Source organism: Cottoperca gobio, chromosome 8 (genome assembly GCF_900634415.1).
Source record: "Cottoperca gobio chromosome 8, fCotGob3.1, whole genome shotgun sequence".
Lineage (NCBI taxonomy): Eukaryota > Metazoa > Chordata > Actinopteri > Perciformes > Bovichtidae > Cottoperca > Cottoperca gobio.
In genome coordinates, this window is record NC_041362.1 from 8,718,733 (window position 1) to 8,743,068 (window position 24,336).

Below are 24,336 nucleotides of genomic sequence, written 5' to 3' on the forward strand. Positions count from 1 at the left end.
AGATGAAAATAAACAAGTGAGATGGGAAAACTTTCGTTTTTCATTTAGTTGCATAATAATTCTGCACACTAATAGTTGCCCAATAATGATGCACACATAGATATTCTCCTAAGAAAGCCAAAACCTCACTTTTACTTTCTTAAATATTCAGGTTTGAGGTTTATTAACATTTTGGATTGTTAATAATTGTTAAGAGCACTGTAATTGCTCAATAATAAAATTAATCCTCAAAATTACAATTTGACTAATAATTGTGCACACAGTGTATATACATATCTATATATACATATCTATATACATATCTATATATACATATCTATATATACATATATAGGCCTATAGGTAATACTTACCAAATACAGCCATGCATGCAAGTCTTCACTGGAAAAACTGTAATGTTTAAAACCTTAAATATCTTTCAACAAAATGTACCCAGAGAATAAAGTGACTTTACGTTTCCAGTAATCTGACTTTAGATAATGATAAAGAAAACTACACGGATTCTTATCACATTGTCTCATGGTGGACAGTTTTATTTTTTTAAGTGCAAAATCGATGCAGCAGAACCTAAGATATCCTCTTTTTTTTATCCCACGCATTCTTTTTCCTCGTCAAAAACATGCAACTGCATTACCCACAATGCAACTCATCCGCTGACAGTTTGATCGGAGATTCGGTTGTGTTATGCTAGTAGCAGCAAATGTAGCCTTGAGCCGTTTGCGGCTGCAGATGTTTGGTAAACCTGGCTTCTCTCTAACTCCACACCTCCAGATTCTTTTCATTTTCAAATTTGGTGGTCTTTATCTGACGCTGACTCAAGTGACATCACTTAAGGCAGGGGTCTGCAACCCGTGGCTCTCTATAGTGGCTCCCCGTAGCTTTGACAAAAAAATAAAAACGGAACTAAATATTCATTTTTATGTATGTTTTGTTGCACAGTGGACAATTGTTCAAAGGGAACATCTCTTATCTTGGAGTTCGAGGTGATATTGTGACTCTGAAATAAAAATTTTTTTAAATATTTAATTCACTAAAAAATGGGTCACATTTTACTGCACACCTGAACATGCCCGTGTATTTTTTCCTTCTCTTCAAAAGAGTTTGGTGTTTTCCTTTGTTAAAACAGGTGAAAATAGCAATACAATCTCAACAGTTTCCTCATAAGCTGTGTTATCAAATATGTTTTGTGGCTCCAGACAAATCTTATGTGGTGGAAGAGGGGGCAAAATGGCTCTTTTGATAGTAAAGGTTGCCGACCCCTGACTTAAGGCAATTGTATCAGACTTCACATCAGCTCCCTCTCAACTTTTTTCCACATATCTTTCCAGCTGTACTTCAAATAAACTTTCATGTGTGACATGAGTATATAAAATGTACAGGTTCTAAAACAGATCCTATATTTTATGCCAATATTACAATTCTGCAAATATACACTAAATTATCAAAAATAAACGAATAGTGAATAAAACATAGGCTACAAATGATGAAACAAGTGAGTACTCTAAATAGTAGTAACACTTTGTTCGTACTGCATAATTGTGTGAAAAGAAATGACAATGTCCCCAGTACTGTGTTTTTCCCACAAGATAGCGACATCAAAACTGACATTTCCTCTACACAGGGCCTGGTTTCATATATATACCGGCATGCACGTTCTGGTTGAAGCCTTGCATTGAGTCTGTGGTGTGAGTGACCTGATTTCGGGGGCTTATACAAGACAACCCTAAATTTAACAATACAATACAGGAAGCTTTGGCTAGCAGAAGAAAAAGAAGAAAAAACAAAACGCGAAAGCAGTAAATGTAACCTGCAGAAACTCTTAGATTAAAAAGCAGAACGATTTTCAACATGAGCGTTGAACGAGGAAACCTGACATGGACACTGATGCTACTGTTTCTGACAGGTAAGGACCACATTTACATCTCCTATAAGGAAGCATTAAAAAGGTGAAATAATGAATGAATCCATACATTTGTTTCAGGTGTTCTTTGCGGTCCGTGGAATGTGAAATATCAGCGGGAACATATCTGTGCAGTGAACGGCTCGTCTGTTGTTCTTCTTTGTTCATATGACTATCCTGACATCGAGACAGTACACAGTTTGAAATGGGGTCATGAAAGACATAATATTTATGAAGGTCCTTTCATATTTGACAGCATGATTAATAACTCTTTGAGATTCCAGAATATTGGTGACAAACGTCACAATTGTTCTTTAAAAATACAACAAGTAGAGCATAATGATACAGGAACATATATCTTCAGATTTGAAACTAAGTCTGAAAAGGGCAAATGGACTGGTAGAGGTGGCTCAACATTAAAGGTTGTTGGTAAGTTTCTTTTCCATAAAATATAGTTGTGATTCTTCACTTCAATCTGTAAAGTTGGAAGCTGAAGCAGTACTTTTCTCTTCTAGATTTGAACATTTCTGTGACAAAACCTCGTGGAAACAGAACAACCAAGGAAGGCGACTCTGTGAATCTGACGTGTATTAACGGCTGTGATGGCGGTAACCTTTCATCTGCTTTCACCTGGTTTAAAAATGGAGAACACATAAATGAAGGAGCTGTACTTTATTTAAGCAACATGTCCTCCGCAAACTCTGGAAACTACACTTGTTCTCTGAAAACACACACAGGAACAACTTCAGGAGTCACAAATATTGATGTTGAATGTGAGTGTAGGACACAAGATGAAGCATTTTGCAGAATTCAAATGAATACAAATGGTATGATTTAGATAATGGGAATTAAATATGTCAATCTGAGACATGATTTCTCTGACGGTAAACATTTTTCTTCCAGATGGCCCCAAGAACACATCAGTGTCTGTCAGACCATCGATGGAGGAAGACGCCGGCAGCAACATCACCCTGGTCTGCAGCAGCCATGCAAACCCCCCAGTGGAGAATTATACTTGGTTTAAAATAGATGAAGATGATATTATGGATGTCGGCCACCAGCCTGTGTTCTTCCCGGGTGATGTTGGTCAGTATTTATGCAGGGCCACCAACAAACATGGTAGCCAAAACTCCTCTGTTGTGACTTTGCCGAGTAAAGGTACGTTGATTTTCATTTGCTCATATTAGCAGTCCTTTAGTGACTTTCTCTGATTAAATTATGATCGATTGCTTACAACATTGTTTTTTATAGTTGTCATTAATTTAGAAACATCAAAGTTGAATGGAAATAATGTTTTTCAAACGAGTCGATTATGTCATGTCGCATATTTTGACTTTATTCTTTGTCCCTCACAAAGCTAACACACTGCCTTTGTTACACAGAATATTGGACAACATTTAGTAGAGATGTGCTTATCTTTGCTGCTGTTGCTGTGCTTGTGCTTGTGGCTGTGCCCACTGGTATTGCCATCCGAAGGTAAGCTGTGTGTACATGTATCATTACATCTCGCATACAACAATCATGTAATGAATTCCGTTTATGTGTTTCAGACGCAACAAAAAAAGGACAAAAGCACCAGAGACTGACTGTGAGGAGGACGCACAGGTGGCACTGTCATTATATTGACTGTTTAAAGTGTATTATGGTTCAATTGTGTTCTGATTTTGTACGGGAATTAGAGCAGGGTGACATACGTTATATATACTGTATGTGAAACATTACATGTTAAGCTGCTTCACTGAGGTTGTCTGCAAACATTAGAAGCAAGTTAAACCAACATCCTGATGTGGTTTTACGTTGTCATGCAGTAGTTTACAGCAGAACAATAAAAGGGAGAACTGAATGTAAGAGGAGGATATTGTTTTACACTCATCTGTCACTTGTTATTATATTCAGAATACCGATTACGTCAACTGGCCTGTTTTTGACAATAACCCTTCCGAAGAAGGAAATGTGCGTGAGGAAGAAACACAAGATCTCATCTACACAACTGTCGACTTTCACACCGAGAGAAAGTCAAACATGTGAGATCTTTTTTTAACTGTTACCGATTCTTCAAATAATAATAATCTATGTTGCATTAGAGCCACATGTTCTCATTAACTGTATTACCTGCAGGGAGGAGCAGATGGACTCCCATAATGATGGCGGAGATGTGATCTACAGCACAGTGTGGAGGTAAAGCTCAGCGAGCAATAACACATTTGATCAATAATGATTGTCTTTAGATGCAGTGCATTATTTCCTTCTTTCTTTTTTTCAGCGGCCAACTTTTTGACCGTTCATGGTGAAAGTCTCTAACTTGATGACAAGCATGGGACGTTTCGCAGGAACAGGAAACAAATTGTGACAAAATGTCACAAACTTTTACAAAAAAAAACTTTTTCTTCCATCACCACTCATTTTTGTTGATCAAACTGAAGAAAGGACATCGTCACTAGAAAGAGAACTTTAAGATACTTTGAGCGTTAAAAAATGTGCACCCACCTCAACTCTTAAATGAGTACAAAGGAATGATTGTAATGCAAAATACTTTTTGACATAATTCTTGTATACTGTATCTGAGACAATAAACAGCCTCCAAACAGCTCCTGTTCTTTTAATAGTATCCACTTGTGCAAATTAAATGTTTACTTGACTCGTGCATGCAGGCTTTTTAGTATATGTTTTGTAAAATATTTATTTCATTTTATATTATATCTTATTCTTATATTATTTTATAATATTCTATAGGTGCCACAGGACTCTTTTTTTTAAAACAAGTTACATGGTGAAGACAAGTTTCAACACCTTTGGATCTGACTGAATGTAACACTCCTGACTTGGGAGTGCAGTTCAAGTTACCATGGTAACACACCCTCACAAAATGAACATGAAACACTTGAGATGTGTGTTTCAGCAAGATAAGTTAGGTGACTCAATTTTTTAGGGAGCATCGTCTAAGTGTAAAATCCTTTGGTGCAGAGGAGACGTCTGGTTGAAGAAAAAGTCAAACTTACATATGTGCTGCACTCCATTGCACATTATTACCCACACTTCCAGGTTATTCTGCCCTCTGCTGACAATTTAAGAGCATAGCACCGTAAAACAAGTGAGTGTTGAGCCTCCTTCACTGTAATGCATTCAGGACACAACTCTCCTCAATGGAGAAGTGGGTGTCATGTGAGAGCGGAAGAGAGGCACAGCTCACAACAAGATAAAATGTCATCTCGGAGGCTTCACAGGACGCTCTGTGTAACAACATACATCTGCAGATTGAGCAGGTTTCCATTTACTGAGAATGTAAAGTGACAGGATAGTGTGGATCTCTTTTCTCACAGAAAACAACACAGCACACACAATATATTTCTGGCTGTACATTTATTTTCGTATTCGCCTACTGACTGTGAGAGCGTTATGCAAAAGCTACAAACATGGTTAAGGACCATTCTTTGTCTTTGTCTACTGCTTTCAGCCAACGCTCAGCCCTGAATCCACGTGTAGTTTTAAAATTACATTGAAACAAATCTGACTTTGCCATGCTGAGGGGCACATACAGTGTGCTTTTGAAGTATATCGTGCAGGAGCTGGTCCAGCGTTGATCCTTTTTGGATATTTTGCTGAGGTGAAGGCGGCTTAGTTCCTTCAACACATCATGGAGGGATTTCCAGTAGCCTGCAACCAATAGTTTTCTGCAGTTTGCCACAGATCTGCTGAGTGTGTCCTTGCTCAAAGTAAAAGTGAAAGTAAAATAGAGACACAAGCTGACTTTGACACATATGTCTAACCTGTGACTGCACTGAAAAGAGTTAAAGTCAATATATGCATGGTTGGGTAAAGGACAATCCTTGTTTAAGGCTAAGATAGGCAAACCACTAACATTTAAAAATCCATGAAGATGATGTCACTTTCCATGAAAGCTTTTCTAAAGAGAGCACACACAGACTTGAAAACATATGAACCATAGTGTTTAAAAACAACTTGCCTGTAGGCAACAACAATTCTTTATAAAAACTAAAAATACTAAAAGAAAATCCCACAAACCCACAAAGAAATGTATAACTAAATCACTTCATGAACCATGACTCCCTATAAGCCAATCATGCTTTTTTTTTATTAAAGAAAGGACAATGTTTACTCTGTTCTTGTTTTAAAAAGTAGCCTAGGCTCCATTAGTTGATTATGTATCAAAATGATTGAGTAGTGTCAGAGGTTATTAATTCTACTTGGTAACAGAGAGAGAATCCCAATTAGTGACTTTTCACACCTGTGCGTGCACATTTGCTCTGTCCTCCTCCCAAGTATAGAACAATGCATATATGACTCATTAAGAAAGTTAGTTTTATTAACTGACGCCCATTTCTGACAAAACGAAACTTTACAGCACATGCGGAAATGAAAGTACAGCAGGGCTCAGACGTGACTCTTTGCCGGTGCATCGGTAGGTTCACAGCAGAGATGACTTCTGAGCTTTTCCTTTTGCACAACAGAAGAAAAGGTCGTGAGGCATCCAGCTCAGGTAGGACTGCTAACATGTGTGTTACCTGCTGTGCAGAAAGCTGGATATCATAACGTCACACTTCACGTTATGACCAATTAGGAATAAAGTAATTATATTAGCTGGAGTAGCTATCGTATCTCGCTGTCACGGGACACTTCTGAGTAAGGTTGGCTCAAACGGGGTTTCCATGCGATGTCATGTGGTTGACACTCCTTTCACCTGCACTTTTTATTGTTGTTTTGGGGAAAATAGGTCAGGGAGCAAACAGACCCAGATAATGTTAGCTAATGTAATTGTTACGCAGCTCACTAGACTGGTTGTTATAGAGGAATTTAGTAAGCTAGTTAGCTAACTCTTTGCCAACATGTAGCAAATGTCACAGAACTGCCACCGCAGTTAATAAATGTGTCGTGATTATGCAATAATAATGGTAGCTGTTGTGTGTTTGTGTAGTTAACATTCTCAGTATTGCTGCTCGAAAAAGAGGTTGGATTCAAAACAGGAAGTAAGGCAACGCATCATTTTACGAAGCAAACATGTGATTGGCTGAACTGTGTAGCCAAAGATCTTTTTATTAACAAGAGGAATCACTCGATGCTTGAGAAACGTTGTCCCTACTTCTAATCTCTAAATATGAATACTCTCTGTCCTGCACATTTTCTTTGCAATATTCCCTTTACACTAATATTACATCAAATAATGCATTATGTTTATTTAATGTTCTTTTACAAGTGTTCCAGATTTAATAAGACAGTTTGGAGTACAAATAAACAGTTATTTTGTATAATTAAGTAGTGTGCGATTTCTTTGCCTTTATTCCTGCGTATCAATATTACCACAGTAATGATTTGCTGACCTCCATTATTTTATGCATTTTCATTAGATAAATAATCACAGAAATTCACATTGTCTGAGAAAGTTGGGAGTCATAACATTTGAACATGTACAGTATGAGGAATGAAATGTGTCTGTCCCCTTTTTTCACTGGCCCTGATAGTTGATATCCTATGTATGCCAGAACATCTTATGACATTAGTCCCGTTAACTCGCACAAACGATTTACAATAACATGTTTGGACAAAGTGCAAAATCACAGGACTGCTCTCTGCGGATTTAAACATTCAAGCTAATTGTTGCCTAAGGGTGTACTGTAGACAGATGTCCTGAAGGCTTCAACAAAGAGAGCAGAGCAGAGATTACCAGTTGAATTGTTCCTAAACAGGAAATGAAGCATCTAATTAAGCACCATCCAGTGATGGACTAATGCCAAGTTTCACTGAATCCTTTTTCCTAAATTTCTCCTGTGATTTTCAACAAATAACATTAATCAGTGGACATGTTAGATTCTTCATCCATAACATCGCTTCAAGATTTTACGGCAAGGGTGCTTTTATATTTTTTGAGGAACTTGGATCTCGTAGTTTTATTCGTCTTTGGCTGAAGTGAGTTTCTTATTGGATGTTAGTTAGCGGGACTGAAATTGGGCGTTTCGTGCAATGGTTTACTGCCACACTGCTTCCTAGAAGTTATTGACATTTCAATCCCTATACGAAATGTTTATAGATCAGTTTGTTGGGTAAGACTACTCAAAGTCCGTGTCAATGAAAGGGGGTTTTGCAGAGCTGAGCACTGTCTCATGTGGCAAAATTGAAAGTGAAAGCAATCTGCTGCAGGGTGCGACCTAAAGCAGTTAAACGGGTTTCTTCCTTTGCAGTAAACTGAAGTCTGAAGATGAAGTGTCCAGGTTGTAGCCATAATATTTTGGACAAGAAAGCCAAGTTCTGCAGTGAGTGTGGCCGGAAGCTATCTATCCCATCTGCAAACACACAGGGTAAGTAAGAAACGTGTTTTAATATTATATATTTATTTACAGGATTTGATTGACGAGGTCCACACAATATATACAAGAGCGATTATGTTGTTATGTGTGTTAATACTATTCAGAATAGGATTTAAAAAAACACATGAGGTTAACTGTACATTAACATTGTGCCATAGTGTATGTTTTTTTTATTTTTAGGTGGGACTATCCATGCCATAAAATTGACAATAAACTGATAATAAAGTGGGGTTCAACTGTTCAAAACCTTTATTCTGAGGGCCATGAAAGTAATACAATAAAAAGTCGTCAAGTTTTAGTGTTATTTTCTTACCTCAAGATGGCAACATCTTTGCATTATCTGTCCTCTCATTCGCAAACAGCAGGACAGGTTGGGATTAAGTAAACAGCATCCTTACACAATTAGTAAGATTACATATTGGGATAAATGCAAACTTGAGCCACGTGACATAATGATCCAGCTTGTGTGTGTGTGTACCTGATAAGTAAAACAGAAAAACAATTTGTTTTGGATTCGGCTGGAATGCAAATTAGCCTTTGGCTGTACACTGCTGTTGATAACCTCCAGACATACAGCGCTTTGTAGTTATAATTCATTCTAATGGTCACACCGGTTTTTCACACATCTTTGGATGTAGTCTGATTTGAATACCACATATCTTTGTTCCAGATTCAAGAGATGAGCCCAGATCCTTGGTAGCAGATTCGGAAAGTTCGGCTGAGAAATCAGTGTTACAAAAAAACGACCCACCTGTGGACAGCAGAGAGTCAAATAACTCTCCCAAAAGTGAGAATAATGAGACCATCATCAACCCAAAGAAAAAGGTGAGTGTAACTGTTGCCTTAATTTTCAATTTTGCAGTTACTTTTGGTCTACAGTGACTTTATGATTCTCAAGCACATGTTAGGGTAACTTGAAACTCAACATAACTTTGCAAATTGTTATTTTACAAGGCTGAAATTCTTTATGCAAGAGTTAAGTCAGAATGCCATCCTCCCTATATATTATTTCCTATAAATAGAGCGTTATCTTGAGGTTCTACCTTTTTAGTTTACATGTTCTGCAAGATTGGGTAGAATCAAGTGAACTATGACTTAATTTGAAAGCTGGGACGTGTTTATTGAAAACAAAAGTCAAAAAAGACATGCTTCAAGTTAACATTTCTAATAATGACGACTAATGTGATGTTATGACATGTAATTATCTTCAACTCACTCCATTTGAAATAACGGTTATAAGTAGTTTAGATCTTTTAGGAGTCAAAAATGTTTATCATTCAATAATACTAAGAATATGTTGACTCTGTATCTGACATGGTTACACATTAGCAGTAAAACTGATCTTCTCCCTTCTGGTCTTCATAGAAAAAAAAGAGGAAGAGGAACAAAAAGAAGAAAGATGGCAACGTGCCATCAGACCAAGGTATGTCCCTTGTCCCCCTGGGAGACAACCAGGGGAAGAGTACTCAGGGCGGAAAGGACTCTTCTGACAGCGAAAGTTCAGATAATACAATGGATGAAACACCAGACTCACTCAAAGATGGGTCCTCCTCACAAGAGAGCCAGCCGAGTTCTGTAGCAGCTAACGATCCTGCCGCACCAGCTGAAGACACACAAGTCGATCAGAGTGAAAAGACTGCTGCCACAGTAGAGGCAAGAGCTGCGAGGCAGTCTGAGGAAGCGCCACGTAACCCTGATGAGGGAGAGATCAACGCACCGAAATCAACTCCGGATCAGACACTCAACACAGCACCAGCTGACACTCAGACTCCCATGTCAGAGGACAGCAAGAGTGCACCTTCCCAAAAGGAGATCACAAAGACCACGAACCCTAAAGATCAAAAGACTGAAAAGAAAAACTCCAAGAACAAGAAAGACACGCCCGCCACGAAACAACCTACACTGGACCAGAATGCCAACGTGGAGAAAAATGTGAAACGGACAGGACAAATCAAACCGAAGGGAAAGAGTCAGCAGGAGCAGCAGGCGACTGTGGCAGCTGGACAACAAATGGTGTTTGGCTCTCAAACACCACCAAAGGTAATGCTAACTAAAATGTATGAAAAGTAATTATTATTGACAAACGAAGGTATGCGAGTTGGTTTTCTTGAGTTTAAGGTGTATATTTAACACGCATGTTTAATGCTACTTGTCCAGGAGGCCTACTCAGGCTCCAATGTGGACCCGGAGGGGACAGTGGATGCCGTGGTGCTTCAGCAGTCTGGCAGTGAGCCGGACTCGCCCGCAGAACAAACATCCGACGCTGACAAGGGAAGTAAAGACAGCAGTAAGGAGTCCAGCACCCCAGCTGGCCCGCCACCCAAAAGGTGATGAAGCTCTCTCAGATGGTTGTGCACATGTGCTTTAGGTCACAGCTGCCAGTGTTATGTGTGTGCATTATATTAGCTACATGTATTAATTTTTTTTATTGCTTTCTAGGCCGACCAGGAACCAGAACATTGCTGCACGTGACCGACTCACAATTTACTTCCATGCAGTTCTCTCAAAGGATTTCAAATTTGATCCAAAAGTAGATCGTATCTTCATCAGGGCTGGGTCACCCATTGGAACATGGGAGGAAAATACAGTTGAGCTGTCTGTGACTAGGTACTTATTCTCTATATGGGAACAATAATCCTCCAACATTCAGGTTTCACTTCTTTAAATTTTCTTTGCTGATTTCTAAAACATACATTTTCCCCACACAATCATTGTACACACACACACACACACACACACACACACACACACACACACACACACACACTTCATACGATGCATAATTATGCCACTTTACTTGTTGACAAACTGGCTCTAACTACATTCATGATCCTCAACATTAGTTTTTGTTTTTTCAGGGATCTTGGAGAACATGGTTTTCTGGTCGAGGGCAGTCTGCAGACAATCAAAACTACAGCTGAATCTGTGTCGATACCGTACAAATATGTTGTTTATAACCATAAAAAGGGAAAATATGAGTATGAGTACATATACAAACTGGATTCATCCGAGCACACTAACACCAACAGATGTTTGTTTGTGAAACCTCTCCTCGTCAATGACGACGGTAAATGTGACCTTCATTTGGTCCAGCTGTAATTAAATGTGCCTGCATGCAAACATCTGAATATTATATTATGATGTGTTCGTGTTTCACACTTAACAGTTCTGTTGTGTCTTTATATGTAAAGGGGACTGGCACCAATATGATGACATCATCTGTGCCGAGCCATCAAAGAACATGATCAAACGCTGGAAAGACACCATTAAAGAAAAGATCTGGCCTGAACAAAGGAATAATCTGATTCAAGGCAGAGAGATTGCAGGAAAAGTGATGCTAGAGACCATATTCGATCTTCTTAGAAGTTGGACAGATACAAATTTGAAAAACTTTCTCAACCAGCTGAATCAGTTCTGTCAGGTTTATGGAGAACCTTTTGTGTATGAAGAAAAACAAAAGAAATGGTACTCCTTAAACTATGGGCAAGATGATGTAAGTTCATAACCTTTATTTATTTACAAAGTCTAGATGCACCCAGGTATGGCCAAACCAATTCACTCCACTGTGTCTCTGGTATCATTTACTAGGTGAGGAAGATGCTAAAGGAATTCATGCTGACGAAGGTGATTCCTCAATTGAAGGATGGAGGCGGGGAGATGCTCTACATTCAGGATCCCATGAGAGCAGCTGTGATCATGCTCTGTGTATGGAGACAACAACGATTCAATCTGGATAACGGTGAGCTCCATCGGCTCTGCAGTGCGCTCTGTTTACCCAAACGAGACAAAGACGAGTTCCTCCAGTATTGGACAAAGTTTTCTCAAGATGTCTCTATTCTCAAAAAGTAGGTACCTCGTCTTTTAAATAATCCTGTAGCCATATATGTGTATATCAATATATGTGTATATCAATTATTTAAAAGATACTTTTCTGTTCAGATGCTCATAAAATGTTCTTTGTTGTAGTCCTGCCAGAAACATTGGTGTTACTGATGCGTGCTGTGAAAACAGCAGGATATGCCTCGATGGATTTTGGCACTACCGCTCCTCCACCTCCTCAAAGGCACCACAAAGCCCTTTGAAGTACCAACTTATGGAAACTTGAAGTACGGCGTAAACTGGGCAGGTTTGCAAGGCCTTGACATTGGTACCTCAGTAGCATACATGAGCAGTCAAGAGAGAAGGTACGAGTCCAGACTTCCTGTGCATTTATTCATAAATAGATATTGCTATACATATATTTACATATGCCTCTGTTTTCAGGTCTCTGGTGAATCTGATGAAAAACAACAGTCACTTGATGGAAATTGATGCACTTTTAGTGCGATCCTACTCGTACTTGATTGCCATTGGACGACCTCATGGAGTGTATCATCAACGTGAACATTGAGCTTTTGGACATGCTTCATGTTTTCACCAATAAGGCTCCTCAGGATATTACGAGCACTTACGTCGAGGTGAAGTAAAAACACTAGTTGAAAATGCTACATTTCAGTGTTATAGCACTTTCATTAATTTTATCAAACTTTTTTGGATTTCTGATTTACAGACAGTGTCTCAAATTCTCTCACATATCCAAGGAAATCTTGTTGAAGAAAAATACAGGTAATTTTCCCGTCTAAATTCAGCAGATTTTCAATTGAATTGTAAAAGGCATGAAGTCACAGACACATGGGCCCTTCTGTGTGGAGTTAGCATGCTCTCCCCCTGTTAGCATGCTCTCCCCCTGTTAGCATGCTCCCCCCCTGTTAGCATTCTCTCCCCCTGTTAGCATGCTCCCCCCCTGTTAGCATGCTCCCCCCCTGTTAGCATGCTCCCCCCCTGTTAGCATTCTCTCCCCCCTGTTAGCATTCTCTCCCCCTGTTAGCATTCTCCCCCCCTGTTAGACATTTCAGAGACGAGCAGGTTAGGTTAATTGTTGACTCTAAATTGCCCGTAAGTGTGAATGGTCTGTCTGTCTCTGTGTCAACCCATGAGATTAACTAGCGTCCTGGTCAGGATGTAGCCTACCCCTCCTCTCAGCCAGTGTCAGCTGGGATTGGTTCCAGCACCCGTGACTCTGTAAAGGATAAGCGTTTATAGATAAGGGATGGATGGATGAAGTCACCGACACAGTGGTTGAATTGTTATTGTAGCCTACAGCCACTTCGTAGCCTACCATATTCTTGTATGACTATTATTCTGTGCAGATCATGAAATCAAATGTCTATTTGAAGGGTAAAATGTTTTGAATGTGATGCTTCAACCTTCTTTTCTTTTTTGTTTTATTGTAGTTATTTCACCGAGGCGTATAAGAGAGAGTGCCTAGAAACGGCAGTGAAGCTGTTAGAGAAGCTCTGCAGAGGAGTCAAACCTTCGTCATATACCCAGAACTACCCTGATATTCCTGTAGCTTGCATGAACCTGGTTGCATCAGTGTCAGACATTGTTCACTGCAACAAGCAGCAGGTATGTGAAGTGATCATATAAGGCAAGCTGTCAGCATTCTGTACAGATTTAAGTCTTTCAAATCTCAAATAATGTACTTCTAATTCTCACGTAGGAGACTCAAGGAGTTGAAAAAGAGCAGCGATATGCAAAAGACTGCATCTCTCAGGCGATGGACATTATGAGAGACTGGATCAGTCGATCCTACAAACAGGGTTTGCTCAACAGGGCTTTGACATCCCTGTACAGAGTTGAGACCACAGCGGAGACTGAAGTGAGCAATTTATATTATATTTTGCTAATGAATCACAAAATGTACATCACTGTTAGAGAAAGCTGGACCATGGCTCTTTTGTCGTTTGTGTTTCACAGATGTGGAACAACATAATCTCCATCCAATTTAAAGATGGAGATTGCACAAAAGAATGGAAACAGACATTCTCGATGGATTTTGAGGGCAAGTACAAACGGGTAAGTGATACATCCTTTGAAGATCCCCGTACACTTTTGGTAAACTATAAAATATATAATGTATTTGATGTGTATTTGGTTTTTAGGAATCTGCTGTGGATCAAATTGAGTTTTACTGCACAAAGATAGAGGAACTCAGTGAATCCTATCCACACGTTGCTGCTAGTGTTGAGAGGTGTGCTCTTGAGGCTGTTACGTCTTTGTGCCAGGTATGAAAACTTCTCAAACTGTACATTAATGGCAGATAACAGTCCTGTTATGCTATTTAAAAGAAGCACAGTCATTTGTATGGCTTTCTTCTTTTTTTTTTAACTCAAAATACAGACCAAGTCTGAGGGAAAGCTGTTCGAGAAGTTCAAGGTAAACTGGAAGTTCGGGAAACTCATCTCAGCCATTATCGAGAAATCCTGGCCAAGGGACCGGCAAGGAAACTATCAGGAAGATGAACAATTGGTCCTTCAGCACCTTCTGTCCTGGACTGCCGCCAAAGACTATTTCAAACTACACGGTACAGTGTTTCCCCTAGGGTTTACTGCTTTACATAAGAGTTTAGTTTATTTAATAAAAGAGCACCTGTTCAATGTGAAAAGTGAGTTGCGATTTGGCGCTATATATGAAAAATAAATGAACCATTAAAACATGCAAACGGCAAGTATAAAAATTATTAAAATGCTTAACTTCTGCCATAGTCATAACTTCCTACTGTTGGATGATGTTTTTTTTTATTTTACAAATATCTGACATGTTATCTCATTGTAGGCGCAGACGAACAGCTGATTGAGAAGCTCTCTCAAGATGCCAGGGACAGAATTGCCATTTCCATATCATCATTCACAGCCATCAACAATCAACTGGTCCATGGAAACATTAAGACCAGCCTGCTCAATATCATTTTGGAGAGAAGAAGCGCCTTCTTAGATCTGCTGAAGATCGGTAATAACAGTCTGCTGGTCATTAAAGATTCTTCCCAAGAAATATGTTTTAACATTTAGAAATAAATAACCCTAGAACATGCTTATTTCATATTTTATTTCATATGCGCTGGCCATATTGAAATATGTGTGTGATTTGATATTAACAGATTGCCTCTCTGAGAATGAACAATACAAGGATAATGCCAAAATGAGGAGGCTGTTACAGTGCAGACAGGATGAATTGGAAGCCGTCCACCATGAGAAGGAGCTTGTGGATGTTTTCTTAACAATGAGCCACAAACTTGGGGAGCATATGACGGGTATGGTAGACAATCTGTTAGTTTGGTTTGATTACGCAGTTGAAGCAAAGTTAACATATCCTCATTTTATTTCCATGACAGTTGATGTTGCTGACATGGAAGCGAGACAGCAGGTGAACATCGAGAACAAGCCCCTGAGCGATTTCATGGAGGTTCATCAGTTTGACCAACTGCCCTCGGATATGGCGGGTGTTGTCACCTACTTCAATCTGGGTGACGAAATCCGAAAAATGGCCGAGGTCCTGTTCACCTTCAGAGAAAGTCATCTATTCAAAGTGTGTTGGGAGAATCAAGCCAAACTCGTGGTTGCTGAAGAAATGGAAGACGACGACTCTGATGAATATGAAGCATCGCCACAAATGATACATGACGACATTTTCGAGCCTTGTTTCGATGACTACAAACACATCTACACTTGTCTAAAGAATGGCACTATAAGTCTCGAGGAGGTGAACAAGCTCTTCCGAGATTACAAGGGCAAGTACGAAGAGCTTGCACAGGACCTGGACATCATGTGCAGAGTCGATAAATCCACCGACAAACAGTGGATCCACAGCAGAGTTCAACAGATCGAGCAGTATCACGAGCTTCATCTCGCTGTGGCTTCGGCTCAAATTATCATGAAGGTCAAAGAGACGCTTTGTCTTCAGGGGGACTTCAGGGTTCTGGAGACACTCACAGAAGTTGTAAGTGGCCATGCTTTGAACTAAGTATATTGCACCCAAAAATATTACACAATATGTGAAAGGCTAAAAACCCCGCTCTGCATACAACATGTTACTGTATTGTCTTTGATTTGTATTTTTTTTTTAATATATTGTCTCTTCTCCCTTCAGAGTCATGCAGACTTTCAGACAGAGCAGCTCAATCGGATTGACAATGACTTGATGCAGGCAAAGATGGTCCTGGTGGACATCACTGAGTCCCGCAGACTGTGCCTACATGAGCTGGGACTCAGAGGACACTTTGTAAAATGGGTAAAAGACGCACTAGAAGGTAAGAATAGTTATTTGCTGTCGTCACAAGGCAGATGGATTTTTAATGCTCATTGAGGCAAATTACTTAAAAAAAAACTAAACATTATTTATTTGCAGATATCAACGAGTTGAAGGTGTTCGTTGACCTGGCTTCCATCTCAGCGGGAGAGAATGACATGGACGTGGATCGCGTGGCCTGCTTCCATGACGCTGTCCTCGGCTACTCTTCAATGCTATATGAGCTCAAACCAGACTCTGGTTTTCATGTCTTCAAAGAGGTGCTCAAGAAGCTCTGGAAAACTTTGGAGAATGACCGCAACCTTCCAAAAAAACTGGTGAGAGGACACCTTGCTTATGCTACTACTAAAATACTAAAGTTAAACTAGTTCATGCTGAATTCACTAATGTCTTGCTGCTTAAGATGTTGCTGAAGGGAATACATATCTGTATTACAATGATAACAGGAAATTAACTACAAATGCTCATGTGAATTTTATTATCATACAGTCTACTTGAGTTAACCCCAAGCTTATGAAACAGAAAATTAAATATTAAACAGCACAATTAACAATGTGATGTTCTTTTGTAGCGGGACAGTGCACGCCATTTGGATTGGCTGAAGACTGTGAAGGACAGTCATGGATCAGTGGAGCTGTCGTCAGCTCTCTTTAGCATCAGCCATCAACAGCAAGGGGATCTACCTGATCAGTGCACAAAATGTAAAAAAGGTAAATGACAATAAAGAAGATGGCATCCCTATGTCCATGCAGCACAGAGGTCGTCTCCGAGAAAGTTCCAACAAAAATGATGTACGAGGGTGTATTTCTGTTTTTCCAGTTGAGTCTCGACACCGCCCTGAAGCTGCAGATTCCAGAGGAGCATGATGAGGGGCAGGCAGATGCGCTGCTACTCGCTTGAGGACCTGCGGGAGCTGCAGAACAAACTCATGCTCATGTCTGGGAAAGGGGATCAAGGGCAGAATGAAGTTGATCACTTTACAGAGGTATATTGAAATGTTTCCCTTTTTTTTTAATTAACATAGTTTATTTTGGTTTAGCATAGAAGAAGAAATGCTTCTACTACTACTTATATATGTACTACTGATGATAATAATAATAATAATAATAATAATAATAATAATAATAATAATAATAATAATAATTATTATTATTATTATGATTATAATCATAATTATGTATATAATATATTTGAGGATGCATCAAATTCTTAAAACATTAACACAAGTCACATTGATGACAATAATTAAAATATCAAATAAAAGGAATAATAAATAATAGCAAGAAAGGGACAGAGCTAATATGTATTGACATAAATAGTGATACTTGGGTGTACTCAACAATACATGAAATGCAATGGATATGGAATCCTCCTCATTAGCTCAATGTTTGACAGCTATACTGTCTCTGTAATTAATCTTCAACCGGGTTAGATGGTTTCAAACATTCAATTAAACAGGTTTAACTCAAAAAAGAAACAAACTTCACAATGAATATGTTTACTGTAGATTTACCTTCTCCTGCTAACAGAGTCGTATATCAACGCATACCGGAATCATTCTGTTCCACACCTCTAACTTTTCCCAAGCTCATTACCGCATTCCAATGATGGTTTATTACCCTGCTGTCCCTTCCCTACTCCTGCTCCTTTTTCACCTCTGTTTCATACATGAATCTGTTTTATTACAGAAATGCATGATTGTCATTTAATTATTTTACTTGATCATTCGCATATTGATTATACCATTTAAGAAATGACTTCCTGAATACCATACACAGTCTGCCTCCTGAATACACTGTACATACAAAAAGGGATTCACTGTTGACTCTGACTGTAGGTTTGTATTTGTTTTTCAGGTTTTTGCAAATGTTCAAAGACTAGCTGAGGCATTCATTGCCCTCTACACTGCTGGGAATCCTCTTTTCAGACACTGGGAAGCACAAATCAACTGCAGTTTAAGCAGCGAGGAACCCAGCATTATGATGGACTTCAACCTGGGCCGTGTTCTCAGTGTTGTCATTGTGGAGGGCAGCATAGAGGAGCAGCTTCCTGAATTTTGCAGGAAAATTGAGAAATGCCTCGACTATTGGATGGTTTTTGTGGACAAACAAAGGTCCCAGCATTACTACCTGAACTACTATACAGCCGAACAGATAGTCTACCTCTGCCGCAATCTGACTCAGCAAAATGTGACCAATATGGAGGACCAAGTTCTCATGATGCTCTCGTTCGTCAAGCCAAATTGCACAGCCTCTGACTTGAGGCAGGTCTGGCATGCACTCCAGTATGAGATCCTCACCAAACCACAAGAGCAAAATGAAGACATTGAATTCCAGACATTTATTATCGGGCCAAGAAGTGAGCTGGGAGAACCAGACCACACCAATGAGTTGGATCCTCACAGTCTTGTGGTCCAATCGAATGGTTCGCAGAAATTTTATCTGATATGGAATGCTTATATGAAAGATATGAAGAATTATCTTCCACATATTCTTGATATACACAGTCTTGGAAGACTTTTAGAAATACTGGCCAACAAAGAAGACGAGAGTGAAGACAATGAGAGTGAAGAAGACATTTCTGATGGTAACATTGGGGATTTCATAGTGAGGCAGCTACCTAATGGCCTGGCCACTGGAAATCCAAACCTCATTGTTTGCCCGCATGATGAGGTCTTGACATCTTGCATCTCCATTTACATGAGTAGTGAAAACGAGACACTTCCCACCTATGATGAAGTTCTTCTGTGCAACTCCTCAACACCATACGAACAGGTGGAGCTATTCCTCAGACGCTGTCTCAGCCAAGGGTACAGGGGACAGAAGATATACTCTCTACTGTACGGAGACCTGCTCACTTATGATGTGAGCTCTAAAGTTGAGAACTTTTTTCAGCGAATGAAAATGCAGAGCAGAAAAGACTACAGACTTGTCCTCATCTGCAGCTCGGAAAGAGAACATGCCTACCTTCCTTCAGCCTTCAGCCAGTACAGATTGCACATGATTCCCCAGGAGCCATTGGCTAGGATCGAGAAGTACCTCCACAAACACTACGTCGTCCCAGCAGATCAATGCAGTGCTGCAGCTGTATTCATAGACCGACTGTGCGTTGGTGTCGTGTCATCCAAAAGGGCTGGTGTTGGTTAGTATATGTGTACAATACTCAGCTATTTCAAATTGATGATACTAAACCTTTCATTCCTAAGTTAATTGATTATACTTACCGATTATACTTAACTTTTTTTTTGTAAATGCAGGTAAATCTCTCTATATCAAGAGGCTTTATGAAAAACTGAAGCACTCCACCAAAAAGCCATCAATGATGAAATGCATCCGCTTGATTGAACCGCATGTTGATGAGAATGTCATCCTTCAATCTCTGTTGAAAACCCCCAAGGGGAAAGAACTCATGATGTTCCATTTTGACATCACATCCTCGGTAATAATGAGTCTCAAGTTTCTGATTAGCTTAGTGTAATATAGCCTTACAAATATTAAGTATCTTGACTGCTGTTAATAGTGTGTTTTATGTTTTATTAAAAAGGTGCAGAAAGGTCTCCATGAGTTTCTTTTCAAATTGTTAATTCTGCGCTATTTGATGGACTCTGAGGGAAAAACATGGAAGTGCAGTGACAAGCAGCTGTATGTCATTGAGATTTTAGAGCCGACTGTCAACAGACATGCTTCACAGCAAGTAAGGCTCCAATTATGGCACTAATGCTAATAATTTACCTTCTGATTTTAAACCATTGCTTACTATATGTTGTGTTTTCATCTCTGTTTTCTGCATAGGCCCAAACTTTGAATAGCACATTCACAAGTGTGTTTCCAAATATTTTCTGCCGACCACCCAAAGAAGTGCTAATGGTAGAGACCAGGAAGCAAGAAGATCCTACCATTGTGAGCCCTGACGACCCGCTGATGGATGATGAAGAATACAGGAGTGCAGCCTTTCAGCGGCCATACCAGTATCTCACACGGTTTCATAACCACAGTGACCTAGATGTGTTCAAATATCAGAATGTTGAAGGGTCACATGTGGAATGTCTTCAGATGCTTCTTATGTACTGTGGACTTATGGACCCATCTTGGGCAGAGCTGAGAAATTTCACATGGTTCCTCAACCTTCAGCTGAAAGACTGTGAGACATCTGTTTTTTGTGATGCCACTTTAACTGGAGACACTCTCACTGGATTCAAAACCTTTGTGGTGGACTTCATGATTCTGATGGCAAAGGACTTTGCCACTCCATCACTCAGCATCTCTGACCAGAGTCCTGGCAGGCTGCAGATGGACCTGACTGGTGTCCGAGATGAAGACTTGGCTCCTTTTCTGATCAGAAAGAGATGGGAAACAGAACCACATCCATACATCTTCTTTAATGATGACCATGTGTCCATGACCTTCATTGGCTTCCATCTTCAGCCCAATGCACAGAACTCTGTTGATGCCATTGAGCCCATCTCTGGAACGGTGATAAAAAAGAATGTCATGACAAGGGCATTGTATGAAGGCCTAAACCTACAGAGAGTCCCTTTCAACATCGACTTTGATTGTCTTCCAAGAGGGGAGAAAATAGAGCGAATCTGCAATGTTCTTGGTATCCAGTGGCCCCTTGACCCTGATGAAACATATGAGCTTACAACTGACAACATACTGAAGATGCTGGCAATCCATATGCGGTTCAGGTGTGGCATCCCTGTCATTATCATGGGAGAGACGGGTTGTGGTAAAACAAGACTCATCAAATTCCTTTGTGAGTTGCGAAGGAGTGGTGTGGCCACTGAGAACATGAAACTGGTCAAGGTCCATGGAGGGACAACTTCCGAGATGATTTACACCAAAGTCAGAGAAGCAGAAGACATTGCTTCTATTAACAAGGAAGACTATGGATTTGACTCTGTTCTGTTCTTTGATGAGGCCAACACTACCGATGCCATCAGCAGTATTAAGGAGGTCCTCTGTGACAAGACAGTCGAGGGGGAATGTTTGACACCCAAATGTGGGTTGCAGATTATCGCAGCATGCAATCCTTACCGAAAACACACAGATGTGATGATTCAGAGGTTAGAATCGGCCGGCCTTGGGTACAGAGTTCGGGCTGAAGAGACAGATGAAAAGCTTGGGTCTATCCCTCTCCGCCAGTTAGTCTATAGAGTCCAAGCATTACCACCAAGCATGATCCCTCTGGTGTGGGACTTTGGACAGTTAAACGATCAAACTGAGAAAATATACATCCAGCAGATTGTGCAAAGAGTGGTTGAAAAGAAAGCAATCGATCAAACTTACATCAAGTGGATCACTGATGTCCTTTCAGCTTCACAAAAGTACATGCGGACAAGAAAGGATGAATGCAGCTTTGTCAGCCTGAGAGATGTCGAACGCTGCATGCAGTCTTTTGTTTGGTTCTACGACAACCACATCATGTTTTTTGCAGAGCTTGAAGAATTTGAGAGTAATCACAATACTGAGAAGAATGAAAGGCATCACAGACAGCCTGAGATCAGAGACCCTGTACTCTGGTCTCTAGTCCTGGCCATTGGAGTGTGCTACCATGCCTGTCTTGAATATAAAGACAACTATAGGCAGAAAATAAGCAAAAGCCTACCACCAGAATACAGCCCAGTAAAGGTAATGCAGGAAATCACGCTAATGCAGGATTTACTTCTGAGCGGTGTTCCAATGGGAGATACGATTGCAAGAAACAGCGCCTTAAAAGAGAATGTCTTCATGATGGTTCTCTGCATTGAGCTAAGAATTCCTCTCTTCTTAGTTGGAAAACCTGGAAGTTCAAAATCTCTGTCTAAAACTCTGGTGGCTGATGCAATGCAGGGCCAAGCTGCTCATTCAGACCTCTACAAAAAGCTTAAACAAATCCATTTGGTGTCCTTCCAGTGTAGCCCTCACTCAACACCAGAAGGCATCATTAATACATTCAAGCAATGTGGACGCTTCCAGGAAGGAAAGAACCTGGATGAGTACATTTCAGTGGTGGTTCTTGATGAGATTGGGCTGGCTGAAGACTCTCCAAAGATGCCACTGAAAACCCTTCATCCATTACTAGAAGAGGGATGCATTGATGATGAGCCACTACCACACAAAAAGGTTGGATTCATTGGCATCTCCAACTGGGCTTTAGACCCTGCGAAGATGAACAGAGGCATTTTTGTCTCCCGTGGAGACCCTGATGAGAAGGAACTCATCGAGAGTGCTAAAGGCATATGCAAATCTGATGCAATGGTTTTGGAGAAGGTCAGGGATGTCTTCCAGCCCTTTGCAAGAGCCTACTTGAACATCTGCCGCAAACAAGGCAAAGGCTTTTTTGGCCTACGTGACTATTACAGCTTGATCAAGATGATTTTTGCAGTGGCTAAGGCTTCTCAAAGGAAACCCACCGCAGAGGAAACCGTAAAGGCAGTGCTGAGAAACTTCAGTGGCAGGGATGATGTGGATGCAGTTACCGTCTTTACCAAAAGACTGAATATTGCACCCAACCTGGATAACATCAGTGCCATTGAGTTTGTGAGAGAAAACATTCAGGCAGTTGGACAAGAAGAGGAATGTCGTTACCTGCTTGTACTAACAAAAAACTACGCCGCTCTACAGATCTTAGCAGCAAACCTTCTTTTCAGAAAGTGGTCAGCCAGAAATAATCTTTGGATCCAGTTTCCCAAAAGACCAAGAGTATACCCAAATCTGCCGCAACATCAACAGAGTCAAGGTCTGCATGGAGACAGGTCAAACAGTTGTGCTCCTAAACTTGCAGAACCTCTATGAAAGCCTCTACGATGCCCTCAACCAATACTATGTCTGTTTGGGAGGGCAGAAATATGTTGACCTTGGACTGGGAACCCACCGTGTGAAATGCCGGGTGCACAAAGACTTCCGGCTAATTGTCATTGAGGAAAGAGAGGTGGTCTACAAACAGTTCCCAATACCTCTAATTAACAGGCTGGAGAAACACTACCTGGACATCCACACTGTCCTTAAAACTGAGCAGAAGAGGATAGTGGAAGAATTGGAGAAATGGTTGAGACTTTTTATCGCTCTCAGCAGTCAACACGCAGCAGTAGCTCAGGCTTACAAGTACCAACCGCCAGACGTCTTCATCGGCTACCACTCAGACACATGTGCTTCTGTGGTACTTCAAGTAATTGAAAAACAGAAGTACAGTTCAGAGATCTCAGATCCTGAGAGGAGAATACTGGATGAGGCAAAACTCATACTGCTCAAATGCGCAACACCAGACTCAGTTGTGCGGTTGGACTGTACAGGCCTTCCCAAAGTGGAGAGTGAAAATCTGGCCAGAGTCTACTTTGAAGAGCAGTTCAACAGCTGTTTAGCTGACTTCATTCTTGCTCACACAAGGCAGGAAGACCATTGCTACTCCTCCTTCACAGAGGTAACTTAAAAGTTGTCATTCAATAGTAGTTTCACATTTATCCTGAAGTCACAAATACTTATAAGGCCTTAATAATTCTCATTTTGAACCACAGGTGACAACATTCTCCAGACTTCTAACAGCGCCTGACCTGGAAACACTACAACAAGTGTTGTATAGTGTTGAGCTTCTGTCACTCCAGCAGTTTGACACAGAGTACTCCTTCTTGAAAAAGATCAGGTTTGTCGATATATTGAGAAATGGGTCATTTTACACTTGATAACCGATGTGGCTTAATAACCTGAAACTTGTTGGTAATCTTATACTGTGCACAGCAATAAACAAAGCTATGCATACAGTTACTTTTCTTGTAAATACTGGTATGTTTAGTTGTGAAGAGACAATACAAAAGAGAGACCGAGAGAAACTTGTTTATGTGAGAGAGGATATTATACTGAATCTACAGTTTAAAGGGAAAGTCAAAATCAAAATACGTATTTTTTTCTCTTACCTGTTGTGCTATTTATCAATCTAGATTGTTTTGGTGTGAATGGTTGAGTGTTGGAGATATCGGACGTAGAGATGTCTGCGTTCTCTGGAATATAATGC

General features: G+C 40.2%; 2 protein-coding genes across 2 annotated transcripts in view; both read left to right on the forward strand.

The window, feature by feature from the left end:
- The first annotated feature begins 1,774 nt into the window (after positions 1–1,774).
- On the forward strand, positions 1,775–3,526 carry LOC115011773 (B-cell receptor CD22-like). Its single transcript, XM_029437000.1, has 6 exons — positions 1,775–1,903; positions 1,982–2,329; positions 2,416–2,673; positions 2,804–2,986; positions 3,283–3,376; positions 3,451–3,526. The coding sequence occupies exons 1-6, from the start codon at positions 1,849–1,851 to the stop codon at positions 3,524–3,526; spliced, it is 1,014 nt and encodes a 337-aa protein (XP_029292860.1). The 5' UTR covers positions 1,775–1,848.
- Positions 3,527–6,235: 2,709 nt separating this feature from the next.
- The window catches only part of LOC115011900 (E3 ubiquitin-protein ligase rnf213-alpha-like), a 30,945-nt gene continuing 12,844 nt past the window's right edge, over positions 6,236–24,336 (forward strand). Inside the window, 34 exon segments of the mRNA XM_029437173.1 lie at positions 6,236–6,398; positions 8,095–8,211; positions 8,891–9,045; positions 9,586–10,260; positions 10,378–10,547; positions 10,660–10,827; positions 11,079–11,287; positions 11,412–11,713; positions 11,809–12,065; positions 12,188–12,233; positions 12,235–12,404; positions 12,484–12,562; positions 12,564–12,677; positions 12,770–12,825; positions 13,494–13,668; positions 13,763–13,921; positions 14,020–14,118; positions 14,205–14,327; positions 14,443–14,626; positions 14,878–15,051; positions 15,200–15,352; positions 15,434–16,038; positions 16,189–16,348; positions 16,447–16,664; positions 16,919–16,990; positions 16,992–17,057; positions 17,167–17,217; positions 17,219–17,332; positions 18,204–19,488; positions 19,604–19,785; positions 19,891–20,040; positions 20,139–22,958; positions 22,960–23,748; positions 23,843–23,967. Of these exon segments, the coding sequence (XP_029293033.1) occupies positions 8,112–8,211; positions 8,891–9,045; positions 9,586–10,260; positions 10,378–10,547; positions 10,660–10,827; positions 11,079–11,287; positions 11,412–11,713; positions 11,809–12,065; positions 12,188–12,233; positions 12,235–12,404; positions 12,484–12,562; positions 12,564–12,677; positions 12,770–12,825; positions 13,494–13,668; positions 13,763–13,921; positions 14,020–14,118; positions 14,205–14,327; positions 14,443–14,626; positions 14,878–15,051; positions 15,200–15,352; positions 15,434–16,038; positions 16,189–16,348; positions 16,447–16,664; positions 16,919–16,990; positions 16,992–17,057; positions 17,167–17,217; positions 17,219–17,332; positions 18,204–19,488; positions 19,604–19,785; positions 19,891–20,040; positions 20,139–22,958; positions 22,960–23,748; positions 23,843–23,967 (10,205 nt within the window). The 5' untranslated portion in view covers positions 6,236–6,398; positions 8,095–8,111.

Bases quoted from the DNA above. Each gene is read 5' to 3' on its own strand.
- LOC115011773 (XM_029437000.1), top strand. From the start codon at position 1,849: ATGAGCGTTGAACGAGGAAACCTGACATGGACACTGATGCTACTGTTT. The intron at 2,674-2,803 runs GTGAGTGTAGGA...TTTTTCTTCCAG, and splicing joins CACAAATATTGATGTTGAAT to ATGGCCCCAAGAACACATCA. The intron at 2,987-3,282 runs GTCAGTATTTAT...TTTGTTACACAG, and splicing joins GTTCTTCCCGGGTGATGTTG to AATATTGGACAACATTTAGT.